This window comes from Xiphophorus couchianus, chromosome 13 (assembly GCF_001444195.1).
Source record: "Xiphophorus couchianus chromosome 13, X_couchianus-1.0, whole genome shotgun sequence".
Taxonomy (NCBI): domain Eukaryota; kingdom Metazoa; phylum Chordata; class Actinopteri; order Cyprinodontiformes; family Poeciliidae; genus Xiphophorus; species Xiphophorus couchianus.
The window spans coordinates 12,531,941-12,547,691 of NC_040240.1; the positions used below are offsets into that span (position 1 = coordinate 12,531,941).

The following is a 15,751-nucleotide window of genomic DNA, read 5'->3' on the forward strand; positions in this document are numbered from 1 at the left end:
CGGTTTCAATTGACATCGGATGGGATTTGAGCCTCAGATCCTGGATTTTCCAGAGAAATCCCAGCCAGAGTCCAACATTTACAAAAAAGCAAAGCTTCTCCTCCTTGTGTGAGTCATTGCAGCTCAGGCTCTTCACACAATCTGCTGATCTTCTCTGGACTGGGGTCAGATCTGAGTCAGATCCATCATCATCATCATCCTCCAACACCCCGCCGAAGGACAAGCTCGTCCCAGAGGCTCCCAGTCAGCACATGGACACGTCGGGGGCAATTCCAAGGATATTCATAGTGACGGAGCTCCAGTGAGGAGCTGCAGCCATCACTGAGGGCTCTGCTCCTGAAATACATGTGTGAGACTGATGGTTGTGGACGGGACGAGGAGTGAAATGATAAAAGAGGCCGAGGGGAGAAAGTGAGATGATGTTGGAGCACATCCACGCTGCCTTACGGGCGAAAAGCTTACGGTGCGAGTGGCTGTGGATTTGTGGAGGAGGAAGACGGGCCTGTGGCAGGAAGACGCTGCTCCAGGCAGAAGGATAAATCACATGACTGGTGTCTTGGCTCAGACAGCTGCTGGATCTTATAGGAGCTGCTCCTGATCTCTGTGAGTTAAAGGCTTTACAGTATGAGGGGACTTTCTTTTTTTTTTACCTTAGTCAGTGAAAATCCTTCTGATCTGCAGCTGGCTGCTGTGTTTTTTTTCTCTTTTTAAATAAAACGATGTTTACATGTAGAGATACGCATGGAAAAACATTAATTGTTCATACAAAAGCTTCTCCAACAAGAAAAGCAGATACTTATGTTTTTGTGTGTACAGATTGTTAAGGGATTTTATCCTGCAAAGGAAACCAGAAAGACAAACAAGAGAGGAGGGCATGAGGCTCCCAGGGAGGAGTCACTTCAGTGTGTGACTTCTCCTACTGTCAGCCCGTCTTCTGCTGTAGCGGAGAATAATCTGAACGCAATCAACATTTTGGACTGGATGGAGAGGATGTCATAAAACCTGCCACAGATTGCCAAGATGGATCTGATCTAAAATAATAACACAGTGTGAAAAAATATTGGCTCCTCTCAGATGTTTCAGATTATAAATTATTATGGGACAAAACAAACCAGATCAACCTGACTGTATGTGGAAAAAGTGACTGTCGCAGTTCAGGCGGCAGCTCTGGAGGATTTTTGTCTACTCATCCATGCAGAATTGTTTTAATAACTCAGAATCGTTGGAGGTTCTTTTTGAGCATTTGCAGTGCTTTTACACTTCAAAGTCATGCAATCTTAACAAGTATTTTCAGTCGAGCTCATGGTGCAAATATCACAGTACACTTGAAATAAGGTAAAAGTAACTTACAAGTAACTTTTAAGCAGGATAAAGGGGAAAGTTTTGAGTCAGTAATTTCTTAACATTTATGAAAAAGTATAAGTGAAATTATCTTCCAGAGGAACAAGACATTTCCCCCCATAGTTAAGCAAATAATATGGAAATAATGTTTTGTTGCACTGACAAATTATTTCACTTTTAACTAGTACTTTTTTAAAAACATGTTGCTTTTTGAGATTTTTGTTAAGCCTACTTCATGTTGTCATACGGGTTCTACTGAATAGTTTCCTTCATTCTCCAGGTGTGCCAGTAATGAGATCTGGGTGTAGCCAGTGATACTGAATTCAGCTGTCTAAAAATAGTGGAATATGACAGAAGTTGTTTTAACAAGGGTACAGATCATTTTGTCCGATTAATTTTCCCTAAAAAAATGAAACCTAATTTAAACACTGCATTCTGTATTCATCCAGGTTACCTTTGATATTTCCAAACTCTATGGTTCTCAGTTTAAACATCTTCTTTCTGACTAAATATTTTCTCTCCCAGTTTGAGTTCAGATGTTTAGTATTTAAGCTATAGGTCCATCTGTGTTTCAAATTTTCTGGGACAGTAGCGCTGCTTTTAAAAAGCACTATAACTTAATACTGCCCTCTAGTGGCAACATACAAACACCATATATTCCCAGAAACTTGCACAATGTGTTTGATAAGAACAAAATGTACATTTATTAGTTTTTTGTTGTGTGAAGAGAAAAACTTGTTGCAGTCACCTTCATCAATAAGACAGGAGCATGTGAAAAGATTCAGGCTGCTGTCACGCCTCAGTGGTATTTTTCTGTCAGCGGTTTTATGGGAGTCGGATGGAAGGCATAAAATTTCGACCTCAGCTGTGGTTTCCAAACATTACGAATGTTTTTATTAACTCACCTTAAAACTGCATGGAGATAAAACAAATTAGGACCTAACATTAACAAGCAACAAATGTCAGCTCGGGCCTATTTTCAATGAAAAAAACAGAGCAGCAGATGTTCGCTAAAATGCTTCCAGCTGTTTCGAGTGTTTCTACCCTGCGGTGAAGCTGCAGTAAAGGCCCCAGTGGTCGCTTGTGTAGCGGCCACAGTCCAGCTTCTCCAGTCCGATTAGGGCCATGTGATCCGGGGCCAGACGTGGTACTCCTTCCTTGGAGGCTGGCCGGAGGTAGATGCGATCGAAGCGGCAGCGGCTGACGAAGGGAACGGCCTTGTTGTTGTTGGCCTTGGTGTCCCATGTGTAGCGGCAGTGCTCCTGCTTGCCCAGTCGCTCCCACACGTCACAGACGCCAGACGGCAGGCCCACTTTGGCTACCTGACAAGCCCAGAACAAAGAGGAATTTCTAACGTGCGTTGAAGCAGAAGTCGACTCAGTGCTGCGAGGAAACGCTGACCTCGGTGTCCCTCAGATTCGTGTCCCCTCCAAACAGGACGGTGACATCATCAGGAGCGTCTTTCATCCTCTGCATCACCGTGTGCAGCTGCTTCATCCGCTCCTGAGCGTGGCCTTTACAGCTTTCAAGGTGGGAAGTCATCAGGCACAACTTCTGACCTTTGAACGTCACCTGATTTTAGACATGCAGCATTTAGAGTCACTTACTAAAATATTCATACTCCTTCAACCTTTTCACGTTGACACGTTCAGGGCTGCCACTAATAATTATTCAGGCAATTAATCAGATAAAACCCTTGTTACATTCTGCAGATGTTTTATTTAACAACTTAAATATAATATTAGAAATGCATTAGAAGATGCAAATCAGCAATTCTATTCCAATTTAAATGAGAAAAATATAATGCAATAACTTAGCATTTCTTTAGTGTACGCTTGATCATTTGTAGAAAAGGATGCATCTGCAGATAAAAAATAAAATAAAATAAATAAATAAATACTTCTAATAACATGTGAAAATCTCAGCCCTTTCTACTTGACTTGATATCAAAACAGTGTACAGCTGATTGGCTGATTACGTTTGGGGGTTAACCAATTAATAACTGGATAGCAAAGGGTGCTTATTAAAAGATTTTCTTTAAGAGAATTTGAATTGTCTGATGCTAAAACTATCCAACTTGGGGAGTTCTGGGTGGAACATAATCACAAAGTTTTTCTTTATCTAAAAAAGAAAATGTATACTTTAAAAAAAACAAAACAGTATGTTCTTCCAGTAAATTAGCTTTTTTTTTAGTTTGTATACTCCAGCTGACAATTAATAAATTACTAAATTAGTTAGCGATTATACTAATAATCAGTTTACCATGATTAATCTGATTAACCGTTTCAGCCTTTGTCGTGTAACAACAGATCAATGTATTTAATTAGGATTTTATTTGATAGAGCAACATAAAGTAGGACTTAATTGTAAACTAATGAAAGTACAAAATCCTTAATTTACAAACCTAAATCTAAAAAGCATTGTGTCCTTTTGTATTTAGCTAATTTTAACTCAAGTATCTCAAAATAATACAACTATTAATTGTGCACAAATATTTACTTTGTGAAAGATGGCAAGAAAATAACATTGGAAGAAGATGCTCCATTCACATGAAACTAAAACTTCTGCCCTTCATTTAAAACTCCACTGTAGAGGAAAACCCACACTGCACATAGTCCTGACACAGGATCTGTATGGTGAGACACAGCGATGGCAGCATCATGTTGTGGGATGGTCTTCTCCAACATAGACAGAGATGTTCAATAGAGTTTATGGGGAAACGAATGCTGGTAAATAAGGAGGACTATAGGAAGAAAACCTCTTAGAAAAGGCGGTAGAGGTACAATAACAGCAAATACACCAACGTTTATTGGTGTTATATGACAAAAAGTGAAAAAGCTCATTTGTGAATGCTTTTGCAAAGCACTGTGTGTCACATTCAGGTGGGATTCTTGGTAAAAAAAAAAAATTAAGAAAAGAAGAAGAAAAAAAATAAAGTAAAGGTGGAAATACCTGAGCTACAAGTAGATTCCTCATCATCTGTGTGGTGGGATAAGTTACGATCTCACTCTCCAAGAATTTTACTCTGGATTTCTTTAGCATCATTCCTGTGAAGTAAGCTTCTTCACCACCTTCAATCAGAGTTCAGAAGACAGCAAGAGTTTTAAAGGATACCTTATGTATGTATTCATCATCATCATCATCATTGTATAACTGGGGTTGTATGGATGACTTGTGAGTAGTCTGCATCATCACTGCAGGGAACAGCAGTCAGTAGAAATCCAGTTTGAAGAAAAATGGAGGAACTTTCATCAAGGAGTCAAGTTCAGAAGTAACATGAGTTAAATAAGTGCAAATTTCAACCTTTTTACACATGTTTTACTTAAAAAACTAGACACTTTTAAATTGTTTTCCAGTTAATTTGTTTACAGGGTTCCTATAGGTTGGAAATGAGAAAAATATGTTACTAATCGGCAACTACAGAGGATCTTATCAGTGTTTTTAACCCAAAACTGTCAATCAGTGGAGAGCATATGTGTGCGACACCAGAAACATACACCACACGCATCATATATTATTGATATTTGCATTTGTATTTTACTGTAGCATGAATCAATTTCAGAGAAAAGGCCTCTTTGAGCCATACTCTACCTTCAATGATGAGGTAGCTGACAGCCCGTTTCTTCAAGTATTGAACATAAGGTGGAATGAGTTCCTGCAGGAATACCACATCAGGGGTGTATCTATGTAACGAGAAGTATCACAAGTAAAAAAGGTAAAACAAAAACCTCTTAAATGCTTTTTGTGTGATTACTGACCACTTAAAATTTAAGAAATATGGAGAAAGTTCTGGCGAAACATGATACTTGTCCCCCAGAAAACCTCGCTTTATTAATTATAGTTACTTAAATCTAGCCAGTGACTTGTTTCCGTAAGCCTGTAGTTTTACTTACAGCACTAAGTAGGAGCAGAGGCCTCTGGCACGCTCTGCCAGGTTGTCCGTGTCTAGTCCATCCACGTTCCAGGAGATCAGGGACAGTTTGCCATCATCTTCATCTGGTGGCTTTCGTGCAACTGGACTGTCTCCGGTCAAATCGATGCTGGAAATGTTTTCAGAGACTATTATAACTGCACTTAACTTTATAACGTCAGAGTCACTTTGTTACGTTAACTTGTACGATTAAAAGAGTTGACTCACCACTCCTTTGAAGGTTCTTCCTCGACTTTTTGCTTTTTTTTCGGAGGGACGCAGTCACTCTCCTGAAAGTCTTCCTCAAATATTCTCTCCATGTCTGCCTCAAAGAATGAGTTTACAGCTCTCTGTAGAAAACAGGATCTTTTTTAAGAGTAAATAAAATCTGTCTGGCTGTATCTTAAGGAGATAACGACGTTTTCCTCACGTAAACACAATGAACAAACCAATAAAATGGGCATCAGCTGCAGCATTGTCTCTGGCGCATTAGTATTATTGTAACCACTAATTACTGTACCTCCATCTCCCAGTCATTTTCAGCCAGGTAGCATTGAGCCACGGCGCTATCAGTCCCCGTTATAGTGGCGAACTCCTCGCAAAGTCCACTCCTGCTTTTTTCCAAGTCAGACACAGACGGGGACTCCGAGTTTGATGTAGAAGCCATTTTTTTTGTCGCAGAAACTATTTTTGCAAGCGGAATGACACACAAGAATAGGATTTCAGCGCATGTTTACGTCATTTTTGGCCCTCTCTCTTTCCAAAGTAACCGGGGATATGAGTAACATTGAAAGACTTCCGGTGTTGTGCAGGTTCTGTTCGTTGGGCTTCTGCATGGTGTTTTAAGGCAACAGTAGTCGAGCTAGCGCCGTTCAAACTCACCTAGTAAACTAGACTACCGTTCAACATAAAAACTTAAAATTAATTTATTGGATTTGATTATCAACAGCTCGAACTGCCCCCCAAAAACAGATTCAGATTGAAATATTTAATTTTATAATGAAAACACAAATAAATTATTTCATGTGTTTTTGGCAATCTTTTACATTGAGTCAACATGTAAACCACAATGAAAATACAGGTCAAAACTGGAGTGAATTATTCTAGATTCTTCAAAACAATATTTTGGTTTATGAACTTTATAGAAGATATATTTAATTTCTGCTTTTAGATCAGCTCAATAATTTGGTTGCCATAAGGCCTTTACTAATAATGCTAAAACATTATCTGGTATGGTGATAGTCCATGGGAGAAGTGCCATTTATTCTCAGTGTTTCTGTGCTTTAAATGTTCTGGGTTCCTTCATGGATCTCTGATCCTCTCCTGGGAAAATTCTCCACATTTCTATGATTTTTTCAATCATAGATATTGGCTGTTACTGTGATTCACTGGAGTTTAATGTCTTAGAAACAGGTTTGTAATCTTTTCTGGACTGATCATGTCAGTGACTTTATCTTCATCTCCTCTTGAATTTCTTTAGACTGAGGCATGATATGCTGCTTTTTGAGATCCATTCAGCCAATCCATCCTCTCAGACAGGTTCTGTTTAAGGGACAATGATTGCTCTGTTCACAGAGAACCAGATTGGATTGCATAAGTTTTTTCCTTCATAAATGAAATCATAATTTAAAATTACCTTTTGTGCACATGCAGGCTACTTTTTTTGCCTGATATTATCATTCATTTTATCTAAACATTCAAGTGTGTGACAATAAAAATGAAAATAAATCTTTTACAGGTAAATACTTTTTCACAGCACTGTAAATTGCACATAGTAATCATTTATTTTAGATTTAGCTGTGGTTTGATTAGGTTCATTTTAATATGTTGCAGAATTTCAGAAAATGGACACTATAAAACTCATTGGAACTTTGATAACATTTTATTAGATAATAAAACTCACAGGAATCCAGTAAAAGCCAAAGTCAAATCTGTCTCTTGGGATGTTTTGAATAAGAAGTTAGGTTAAAAGAAATACCTTAATTTTATTAAGGTAAAAAATTTTTTACCTTAACTTTTGACAGTAAAATTAAATAATCACCTAGTAAGTCGTTCAGATGTAAGATTTGACTTGAATGCACCATGTTAAAATTGGGCCATAAATCACAGTGAAGCTGCGCAACCTTTCGGGAAATAAAGATTCGATAAAAAATAAAATAAAAACATTAAACATACAATAGATTACGTTCATCATTATATTTAAACACATATTGCGCTCTCGTTTTTATGCTTCTCCACTACTCTTGGTGCTCTCCCTTAAATCTACTGAAGTTCCACCCGGACGATTTATGAAACGCAGCAACTTCCTGTTGGAAATAAACACAACTTTGACATTGCCTCGTTTATGTCCGTCAAACATGAGCACCCTGACTTTAAACTCACTGAGACAAATAATGAGAGCGATGGTCGACCACTCGGGCTTCGACAGAGTCATGAGCAAGGTAAATGTGAACAGATATTTTGAAGCCAAGCCCAGGATTTTTTTGCTTTTTCAAACTGCAACCTCAGATGTTGTCCATAGGTGGACGTTGTGTCTGCGAGCCCCGGGAAGGTGGTGTGTGAGATGCGGGTGGAGGAGGAGCACACAAACCGGGGAGGGACGCTGCACGGCGGGCTGACAGCCACCCTGGTGGACGTGATCTCTACCATGGCCATTATGCACAGTGAGAGAGGAGCCCCAGGGGTCAGCGTGGACATGAATATAACGTGAGTTTAGAAATGCCCCAATCATGCATCAAGGCGGTGCATTGCAAATGTGTTCTCTGCTACTAAATTTTTCCAGTTGCAGCAACAAACGTCACTGAATTTCACTGAGAAATTATGGATTAGACCAGGAGTCTGCACCCTGTGGCTCTTTGGGCCATCCAGTGACTCCTAATAACTTTGTCAAAAGTGATAAAGAACCAGCAAATGTTTTTAAATATATAGTAAATCCAGTTTCTTCTGTGTGTGTGTGTGTGTTTTTTCATGGAATAGTCGCACTGAATTTCCACAAAAATGACGTTAAAAGTAGCCGTAATAAGTTTGATTTTGCTTTTTCAGATTCAGAATCAACTTAATTAGCATGAACTCTACACAGAAACAAGGAGTTTGACTGCTGTCAAGCATTTACAAGGCACGGACAGCATAAATATATTAACTTTAGCTTAAATAACTTTTTTCAATCATTTTTTCCACAAATATCAACTTTTCTGTCTGTTTTTTCTTTATTTTAACATCTAAAAATAGAAATAAAGCGGTGATTCTTTCAAAATTACCTTATTTAGTAGATAAAAAAGCTTAGGTAACATTTTGGGCTCTACATAAGTTTAATTTAGCAGGACTGGAGGTCAAAAGAACTGCAGACTCCTGGGTCACACCAACACACTTGAGTGAAGTGACAGACAAATACGTGGCTTTCAGCATTTTTTAAGAAATGTATTCAGCCCCTTTTACTTTGCTACCTTTAATAAAACAAAGCATCCAGAGGAGCAGCCAAGAGGCTCACGGTTACTCTGAAGGTGCTGCAGAGATGTAGCACAGATGTAGGAATCTCTTGACAAAATTAATCATCATGATTTTCGCAAATTTAGCCTGTAAGGAAGAGGGCCAGTAGAAAGCCATTGTTAAAGGAAAGCTAAAAAAATGTCCTGCTTAAATATTGAAACAAGCCATGTGGGGGATGTAGCAAACATGCAAGAAAATATAAAATTTGGGCAACCTGCATGACACACTATGTGTTTGACTGAAAACCAATACTGCACATCACCCTGAACACAGTAGTCACAATGAAGCATGCTAGTAGCAGCATCATGCTGTGATCATGCTTGTATAAGCTGAATGTATTGGTTGGGAAGCTGCCAGAGATATAAACTAAACAATTTGCAGATGGAGTTAAAGCAAAAGGTGGAGTCTCTCTAATGTGAAAAGGTTCAAGGGGTGCAAATACTTTTACAAAGCACTGTAAACAGAAATGTTCTGTTTAGATGGACTAAATGCGTTTGCTCATGTTTAAAACTTTAAAAATGCATAACTCAGCCGACATATCTCCATAAAATGTGCTTCTTAAAGGTGATCTATTATCCTTATTTTAGATGTATACAAAACATAATCATTCTTAGATTAAGATATTTTAGTTTCCTTGGGTTTTGCCGTTGAGCTCCTTCCAGAATGAGCTGTTTTAAGGCCTCTTGTCACTTTAAATCCAAATAGGCTGCTGCTGACCACACCCCCCAACTCAACTTTTACCCTCGCATGTGAAATTGGCTGCAAATAGATGTGTAATTATACAACTGTACATCTTTGAAAAGCAGAAGTAGAGCCTCCTGCACAACCAACAAGAACGCAGCAAGTCATTTCTGAATGACAAGTCAACAAAGCTCGTGTTCTCCAACAGCCATTGTACAGTTCATACAGCAGTAAAACCAGCTGACCAAGCACCCTCATCTAAGTGGACGGAGCTCCGCTTGGGTTGCAAGGTAATGGGCAGTGGTGGTTTTTGAAACAGCTTGTTTTCCAGACACCAAAAACATAGTTATTGCCATAATCCAAACAGGTGCTGTTTTTAGAAACAATAAAGACCCAAGTGGAAGAACAATCCCTTTAAGGTTGTCAGCCATCTCTCACCTTCCCCACTTAAACTTCAGTGGCTTTTTGTTGCCATATTGAAGATGAACTGCATAAACAAGTAATGTGTGTGTGGGGGGAATGTCACTATGCTGCAGGTACATGAATGCTGCCAAGATAGGGGAAGACGTCCTCATCACTGCACAAGTTCTGAAGCAGGGGAAAACGCTGGCATTTGCTACTGTAGATCTCTCTAGCAAAACCTCAGGGAAACTCATCGCTCAGGGACGACACACTAAACACCTCGGCAGCAGCTAAACCGTCTCTTCTAATCAAAATCGTATAATTTACTGCTAAAACTTGGGATTCTGAATATATACAGAATGTACTTGCACTGTTTTTTGTAAGTACATAAGTTTGCAGAACAAAGTTGTGTGTGTGTTTTTTTTCCCCCTAACTTGTGTTGTTGTGAATATTGAGCAGCGAATGTTTCTTGTACATGCAATAAAGCCAGCTGGACAAAGAGTCGGGTTTTTTTTCAGACTTTGCACTGTATTGAGATATGCTCAGCAGTAAAGATTAGAGAACAGAAAATCAAAACCCAGACGTTACATGCCTTACACCCTTTTTTCAGCTAAAACACATTGAATCAGCAAGGAGCGAAACTTTACGTACTACTGTACTTCATAGTCTTTGAAAAAGCAAACCCTTCAAAACTCAATTTTAATTTAAAGAAGCTTGGCAGCAGATTCGCAACTTTAATAGATCAAATTAAACAGAAATCAGTTAGCTTTAAGCAAAACATTTTTGTTAGGTATATTATTATAATTACTGTTAAATCTGTCACCATTGCAATTCATCACCAACCCACATCCCTCCAAAAAAAAAAAAACTATGCGCAAAACATCCGATTTCAGTAGCTTAAATGAAATAGTGCATGAACGGATTGAACTGTGAAAAATCAACTTCAACATACCAACATGTCTTAACTCTGCACAACGCCTTTTGAGATACTCGCGATTTTAATCAAAGGCCTGTTTAGTATGTTTCTGAGAAAAGCAAATGACACAAAAACATCTTTTAAGTCCAGCAAATCAAACTAAGGCAGTTTATAAGAAGCAATACCTACACCAATATGATTTGACAAACACTCTTCCTCTTGTTATCTTTGCCTGTACAGGTGTTCTGATACCTGCTCATGCCTATCCTGGGCAAAAAAAATTGTCTAAACTTGTTTTAGAAGCCCTAGTAACATTACAAAACAAGCTTTAACAATCCTTTCTTATCACATCAAGGATATAAGACATGTCCATCGTAACCACCATGAAGACTTGTGTATTGTTTGTTCCGGTTTAGATGCAACATAAAGAGTTCATTCAGTGACCGATGCTGTTGACTGTGTGGCTCCAAGAGAACAACCAACCACTCAAAAAATCAATGTCCGTGCAGGTTCAAATAAAAAATTTTTAAAAAAGCAAACAAAATGAAAGAAAGGGTGAGTAAGGAAAAGGGAATGAAGTAAAATAAAAATGTCAGAGCCAATCCAAAAAAATGGGAGAAAGTATTTGGACAAACATGGGAAGAATGGGGTAAAAAAAAAAAAAAAGGATGGGAAGCAAATGGGCTTCAGGTTAGAGGGAGAAAATGAGTGGGGGAACAAAAAGGAGATCCAAGCACAAGTTCAAATCTTTTAAAGGGACAGGGAGGAGATGAGTACATCAATTTGCTTCTGAAGGCTTAGGGAGGGAAGGAGAGGTAAAGGCTTGTCTCTGTGTGGCTGGGTGAAGCAAGAAGCCTTAGTCAGGCATGTATGGGCGGAGGTGATCCTCGATGTCTCCCACGCCCCAGCAGGTCAGCTGGTCCTGGGGCAAATACAGGCACAGGCTGCACAACTTGAAAACCGTGGCCTTGGTTTTAGGAGTCTGAAACGACCAAAAAGTACAACGGCGTCGTTACAAAGGACGATTTTTAAACTTGATAAACCAGTTAATTTTTTTTAACGTTTCAACAGATGTACCTGCAGGTGTTGTCTGTCCATAAAGAGAAATACAGACTGGGTTGGGTTGTTCATCACCATTCCAGCTTTGTCTTTACGACCCAAAGCATGCAAGCATTGCTTCTCGTAGTCTCCATGATGAAATTCAAACTTGGCCTAAGAAGAAGAGGAAAGAGTCTGTATGCAAAGTCTAGGCTGCTGGTTAAATTTCATGTAGTAACCTGTAAAAAAGCTTCACGCTCAACTATGAGCTGCTATTTGACTGTGTTACTTGGCAGACTTAGAAGAATGACATTTAGGCATATTGAAAAGGCTCAATAGAGCGAAAGTTAAGGATTTGAGTAGGCCATTCGAGAAGCTTGATGTTAACCTGTGTGCAATTTTGTCTGCAGTTTGGACAAAGAAAGAAGCAACTCCCTCAAATGGAAACTATGAAGCTCCACATGTCAAGTGTCACAAATGTTTTCTGTAGGAAAGTCCTACGGTCAGCGATCGAGCCGTTTGGTCAAGATGACAACAAGAATGTTAAGAAACAGGATATTTTCACCGAAATCACTGTTTTCATCAAACATTTAGCTCTGAAGGATAACTGACTGAACAGCTGTATAGGTACTCTTCCCTGACTGTTCAGTACAATTTGGCTTCAGGTTGTTTATTTATGCTCAATGTGTCCGACAAGACACATTTTACATTAGTCTGATACATAGCACATGGAGCAGAACATATTTATCAGGTAGTTACTCCAAAGTGATGATAGGAGCAAAGGTCTGACCTGCACAGGCCTGAAGGGCTCATCATCGGCCCCTTTCCATCTGGAGAACAGTAGACAGACAATCTTCTCAATATCATTGCGTGGCCAAAGGATAAAATCCATTTCCTGTGTGCAGCCTATCACATCCTAAAGAAAAAAGAAAAATAATTATAGTAACTAAGCATTTTTTAAGCCATGATTGGGGACTTTGTTCATATAGTCGACTCTTACCCTTCGCATTGACTGGTATCGGGGGGCATGTAGTTGCACCACATCTTTTTGAAGGAGCTCTATTGAACTCTCCAGAGAATAGCTTGAATTGCGCACACCTCTTAGGATGTTTTCTTCGTAGTTGTTGGTCATCACAGGCACCACTTCAGCTACCTCAAAAAGTGCAGACTTCTTCTTCTGTTAAAAATAAAGCAAGCAATTTTAAGGGTTTCACAAGTCAATACATATTTCTGGTTTTCTTTGAGGTCTGACCTGCCTATTCTGAGAGAGGGTGTTAGGATCACTTGTGTAAAAAATATATTTTTTGTTGTTTATCCATTCCATAATTAAAGTAAAAGTTATAAAAAAAAAAGTCAAGAATGTTTTCAATTAACAAAAAAAAAAAAGTTTAAATGACCTGAAATGGTGAAGAGACGTTACAAAAAAGAAAAAAAAAACATAGCTATATTTAGAATAACATTAAAAAAGGTGAAGGACACAAAGACAGAAAAAAAGAGAACATGTAACACAAGGAATAAATAATTTTCCATATTTTCCCCCATACACATCTAGACCTGGAAAATGCTGAAATTAAATGTTGTACGTTTCCATCAGTTTTTAGCATTTGACTTGACAACAGCGAAATGGAAGATTGGCCGATTCACATTTATGGTTCTTCATTTACTGCATCTCCAGTACAAATATAATGGAATATAGCTGTAGTGTTAACAAACCTTTTCCTTGAAAACGAAGGCTATATAGATCTTGAAGTCAAACTGATCCGCCAAAGATTCCCTTTTCTTCCGAAGCTGAGCTCGAAGCCGGTTTCTTGTTTGGTTTCTTCGTGTAGTTGGGTCCCCCATGGTTATTTTGTTGGTAGTGTCTCTTCCTCTCGTGTGATGTACTTTAGCGACACTGTCTATTTATTCTATACTTTTAAGAAAGGATGGAGCTGACAATGCATCAAAACTCTAAAACTAGATCCTCTAACCACTATGAACTTAAAAGACCGACAAATCGGATTTTAAACTAAGTCATTTCAATATCTGGTTGTTGTAAAAAGGCAGTTTTGAGAAGGGGAATGCTCAACAGGCTAAGACTCCATTGCCTTTATACCTGGTCAAAAACCCATGTTTTAAGACATGGCCTTGAAGCCAAATTAACTTTTTTTTCCAACTGCCACTGAAATGAGTACAACAGATTTCAAGAAAACAACAACTCAAAGGTGGCTCTTTTTTATAAATGATAACTGAAACTAATAGAAAAGGCTGCTACAACACATATTGGTGACATTTTTTTTTTGTTTGTTTGCTAATGAGATTGTGAACTACAGCGAGCAGACCGATATTCTATTAACTGGGTCATCTCAAAGTCCCTGATCCATGGCTGCGGTTTTGTTTTGTTTCTCTGAACACAGACTGTGTTATGAGCGTGTTACAGGCGGACTGGGGATACAGACGAACATGGCAGGTAGACACAGATGCCAACAGATACAGGCACCCGGTAACATCGAAGACTACAGCGAAAGTAAACCGACATTTCCTGAACTTTTTCCGTCACTCATCTGGCCCTGGGCCCGTGCTGCTGCCACAGCTGATGGTCATGATGTGGGCGTATTTTTAGCACACTAGCTAAGGTCTGCTAGCTAGCTAGCAAGCCAACCTAGGTATTCATTTCTGACACTAACTAGTAGTGAACCAGTGATAAAGCTACATCTTATTTTAAGACAGACTGGCTTAACTGAGGCTTTTTAAGTGTGGTCAGTCATCTTACCACGCCTTTTATTACATTTTCTGGCTCAACGAGACTGTCAGTGTTGTTATTAAAAGTCGGAAGACTGACGTTGTAACCGTTTCTGGTCACTATTTCAGCTCCATATTAAACCGTCGTCAACAACTTTCGACACAAATCAGTTGGTAATCGATTAAAACAAACGCTGAACTGCGAAACAAGCGTTAGCTAAACAACAATCTCCCCCCCCCCTCTTCCAACGTCTGACGCTTCGAGCTAGTTCTTTCTCTTTTCTTCAGTCGTCACAACCTCCGGCTCGCCCCGCCGCATGCCATGTCAAGATAAATCGACCATCCAGCGGAGATCCCCCGTTCTATCAGTCGATGTGTGGCGTGTTCTGTCTCCTGGTGGGCCCATGTTTAACGACGTGCCGTCCAACGTGTGCCCCGTTCGGTTTCTTTGTGTGTGCCTGTGTGTGTCTTTCAGGGCGGCTAATAACAGTACATTAGCGCTCGACGGGTCCTCTGCCTTCCCCCTCAAAATGGCTGAGCAGGCAGTTACAATAACTGGACGTAATAAGTCACGTGACCCGACGGAGCGGCTTCCTTACCTGGTAGAAAAAAGAAAAACGATACGCGCGAACACGTCCGCCATGTTTTGTGTGGCGTGTTTGCCTTGCATAGCTATGCAACTGTGATGGGAAAAACTAAAAATGTCTAGTTATCTGGAATACTGGAGCTCTTGTGGTTGAATCATTTTTGCATTACTACAAATACGCTGAAACTAAAGTAAGTTGCATTAGGCCTTGTTAGTTATTCGAACCTTGCAATGTTATGGTAGCTATACTGAAAATTAAAATACTTTTAGTAAACGCATTTTTTCACATTATAAAACTGCCATTGTTAACATAAATAGAAAAAGATCCATATTTTGTCATGGATTTTAATCTTTTAAGTGCATTGAACACCCTCACGTCCGTCATCGCAGAGCAATGATTAACTTTAGGTTTTTGTTTACAGTCTCTTGTGAACAAGAGACTTGGAAACAAAAGTGAGTGGCTTTGAAACACACACAAATATTTTTTTTCCTCATTTTTTATTTAACTTTGCCCTCATAACACATACCACATATTCATAAAATCTCAAAAATAAATTAGATAGATAGATAGATAGATAGATAGATAGATAGATAGATATTGCCACTCACAATACGGCGGTACCGTTGCCGTACGATACATTCATGCTGTGTCCTTTCTCCTTCTCTATTG

At 39.1% G+C, this 15,751-nt stretch overlaps 3 protein-coding genes across 3 annotated transcripts; 1 reads left to right on the forward strand and 2 right to left on the reverse strand.

Moving 5' to 3' along the window:
- Positions 1-2,021: 2,021 nt before the first annotated feature.
- tdp2b (tyrosyl-DNA phosphodiesterase 2b) lies at positions 2,022-6,197 on the reverse strand. The gene is made up of 7 exons (XM_028035449.1): positions 5,772-6,197; positions 5,480-5,601; positions 5,235-5,381; positions 4,933-5,024; positions 4,294-4,412; positions 2,743-2,913; positions 2,022-2,663 (listed from the first exon to the last, which is right to left on the reverse strand). Exons 1-7 carry the CDS (start codon positions 5,916-5,918, stop codon positions 2,382-2,384), a joined length of 1,080 nt encoding a protein of 359 aa, XP_027891250.1. The 5' UTR covers positions 5,919-6,197; the 3' UTR covers positions 2,022-2,381.
- Positions 6,198-7,061: 864 nt separating this feature from the next.
- acot13 (acyl-CoA thioesterase 13) lies at positions 7,062-10,688 on the forward strand. Its single transcript, XM_028035453.1, has 3 exons — positions 7,062-7,692; positions 7,773-7,957; positions 9,955-10,688. The coding sequence occupies exons 1-3, from the start codon at positions 7,540-7,542 to the stop codon at positions 10,112-10,114; spliced, it is 498 nt and encodes a 165-aa protein (XP_027891254.1). The 5' UTR covers positions 7,062-7,539; the 3' UTR covers positions 10,115-10,688.
- Positions 10,518-15,037, reverse strand: c13h6orf62 (chromosome 13 C6orf62 homolog). The gene is made up of 5 exons (XM_028035450.1): positions 13,488-15,037; positions 12,775-12,951; positions 12,565-12,690; positions 11,814-11,948; positions 10,518-11,718 (listed from the first exon to the last, which is right to left on the reverse strand). Exons 1-5 carry the CDS (start codon positions 13,614-13,616, stop codon positions 11,593-11,595), a joined length of 693 nt encoding a protein of 230 aa, XP_027891251.1. The 5' UTR covers positions 13,617-15,037; the 3' UTR covers positions 10,518-11,592.
- Positions 15,038-15,751: the final 714 nt, after the last annotated feature.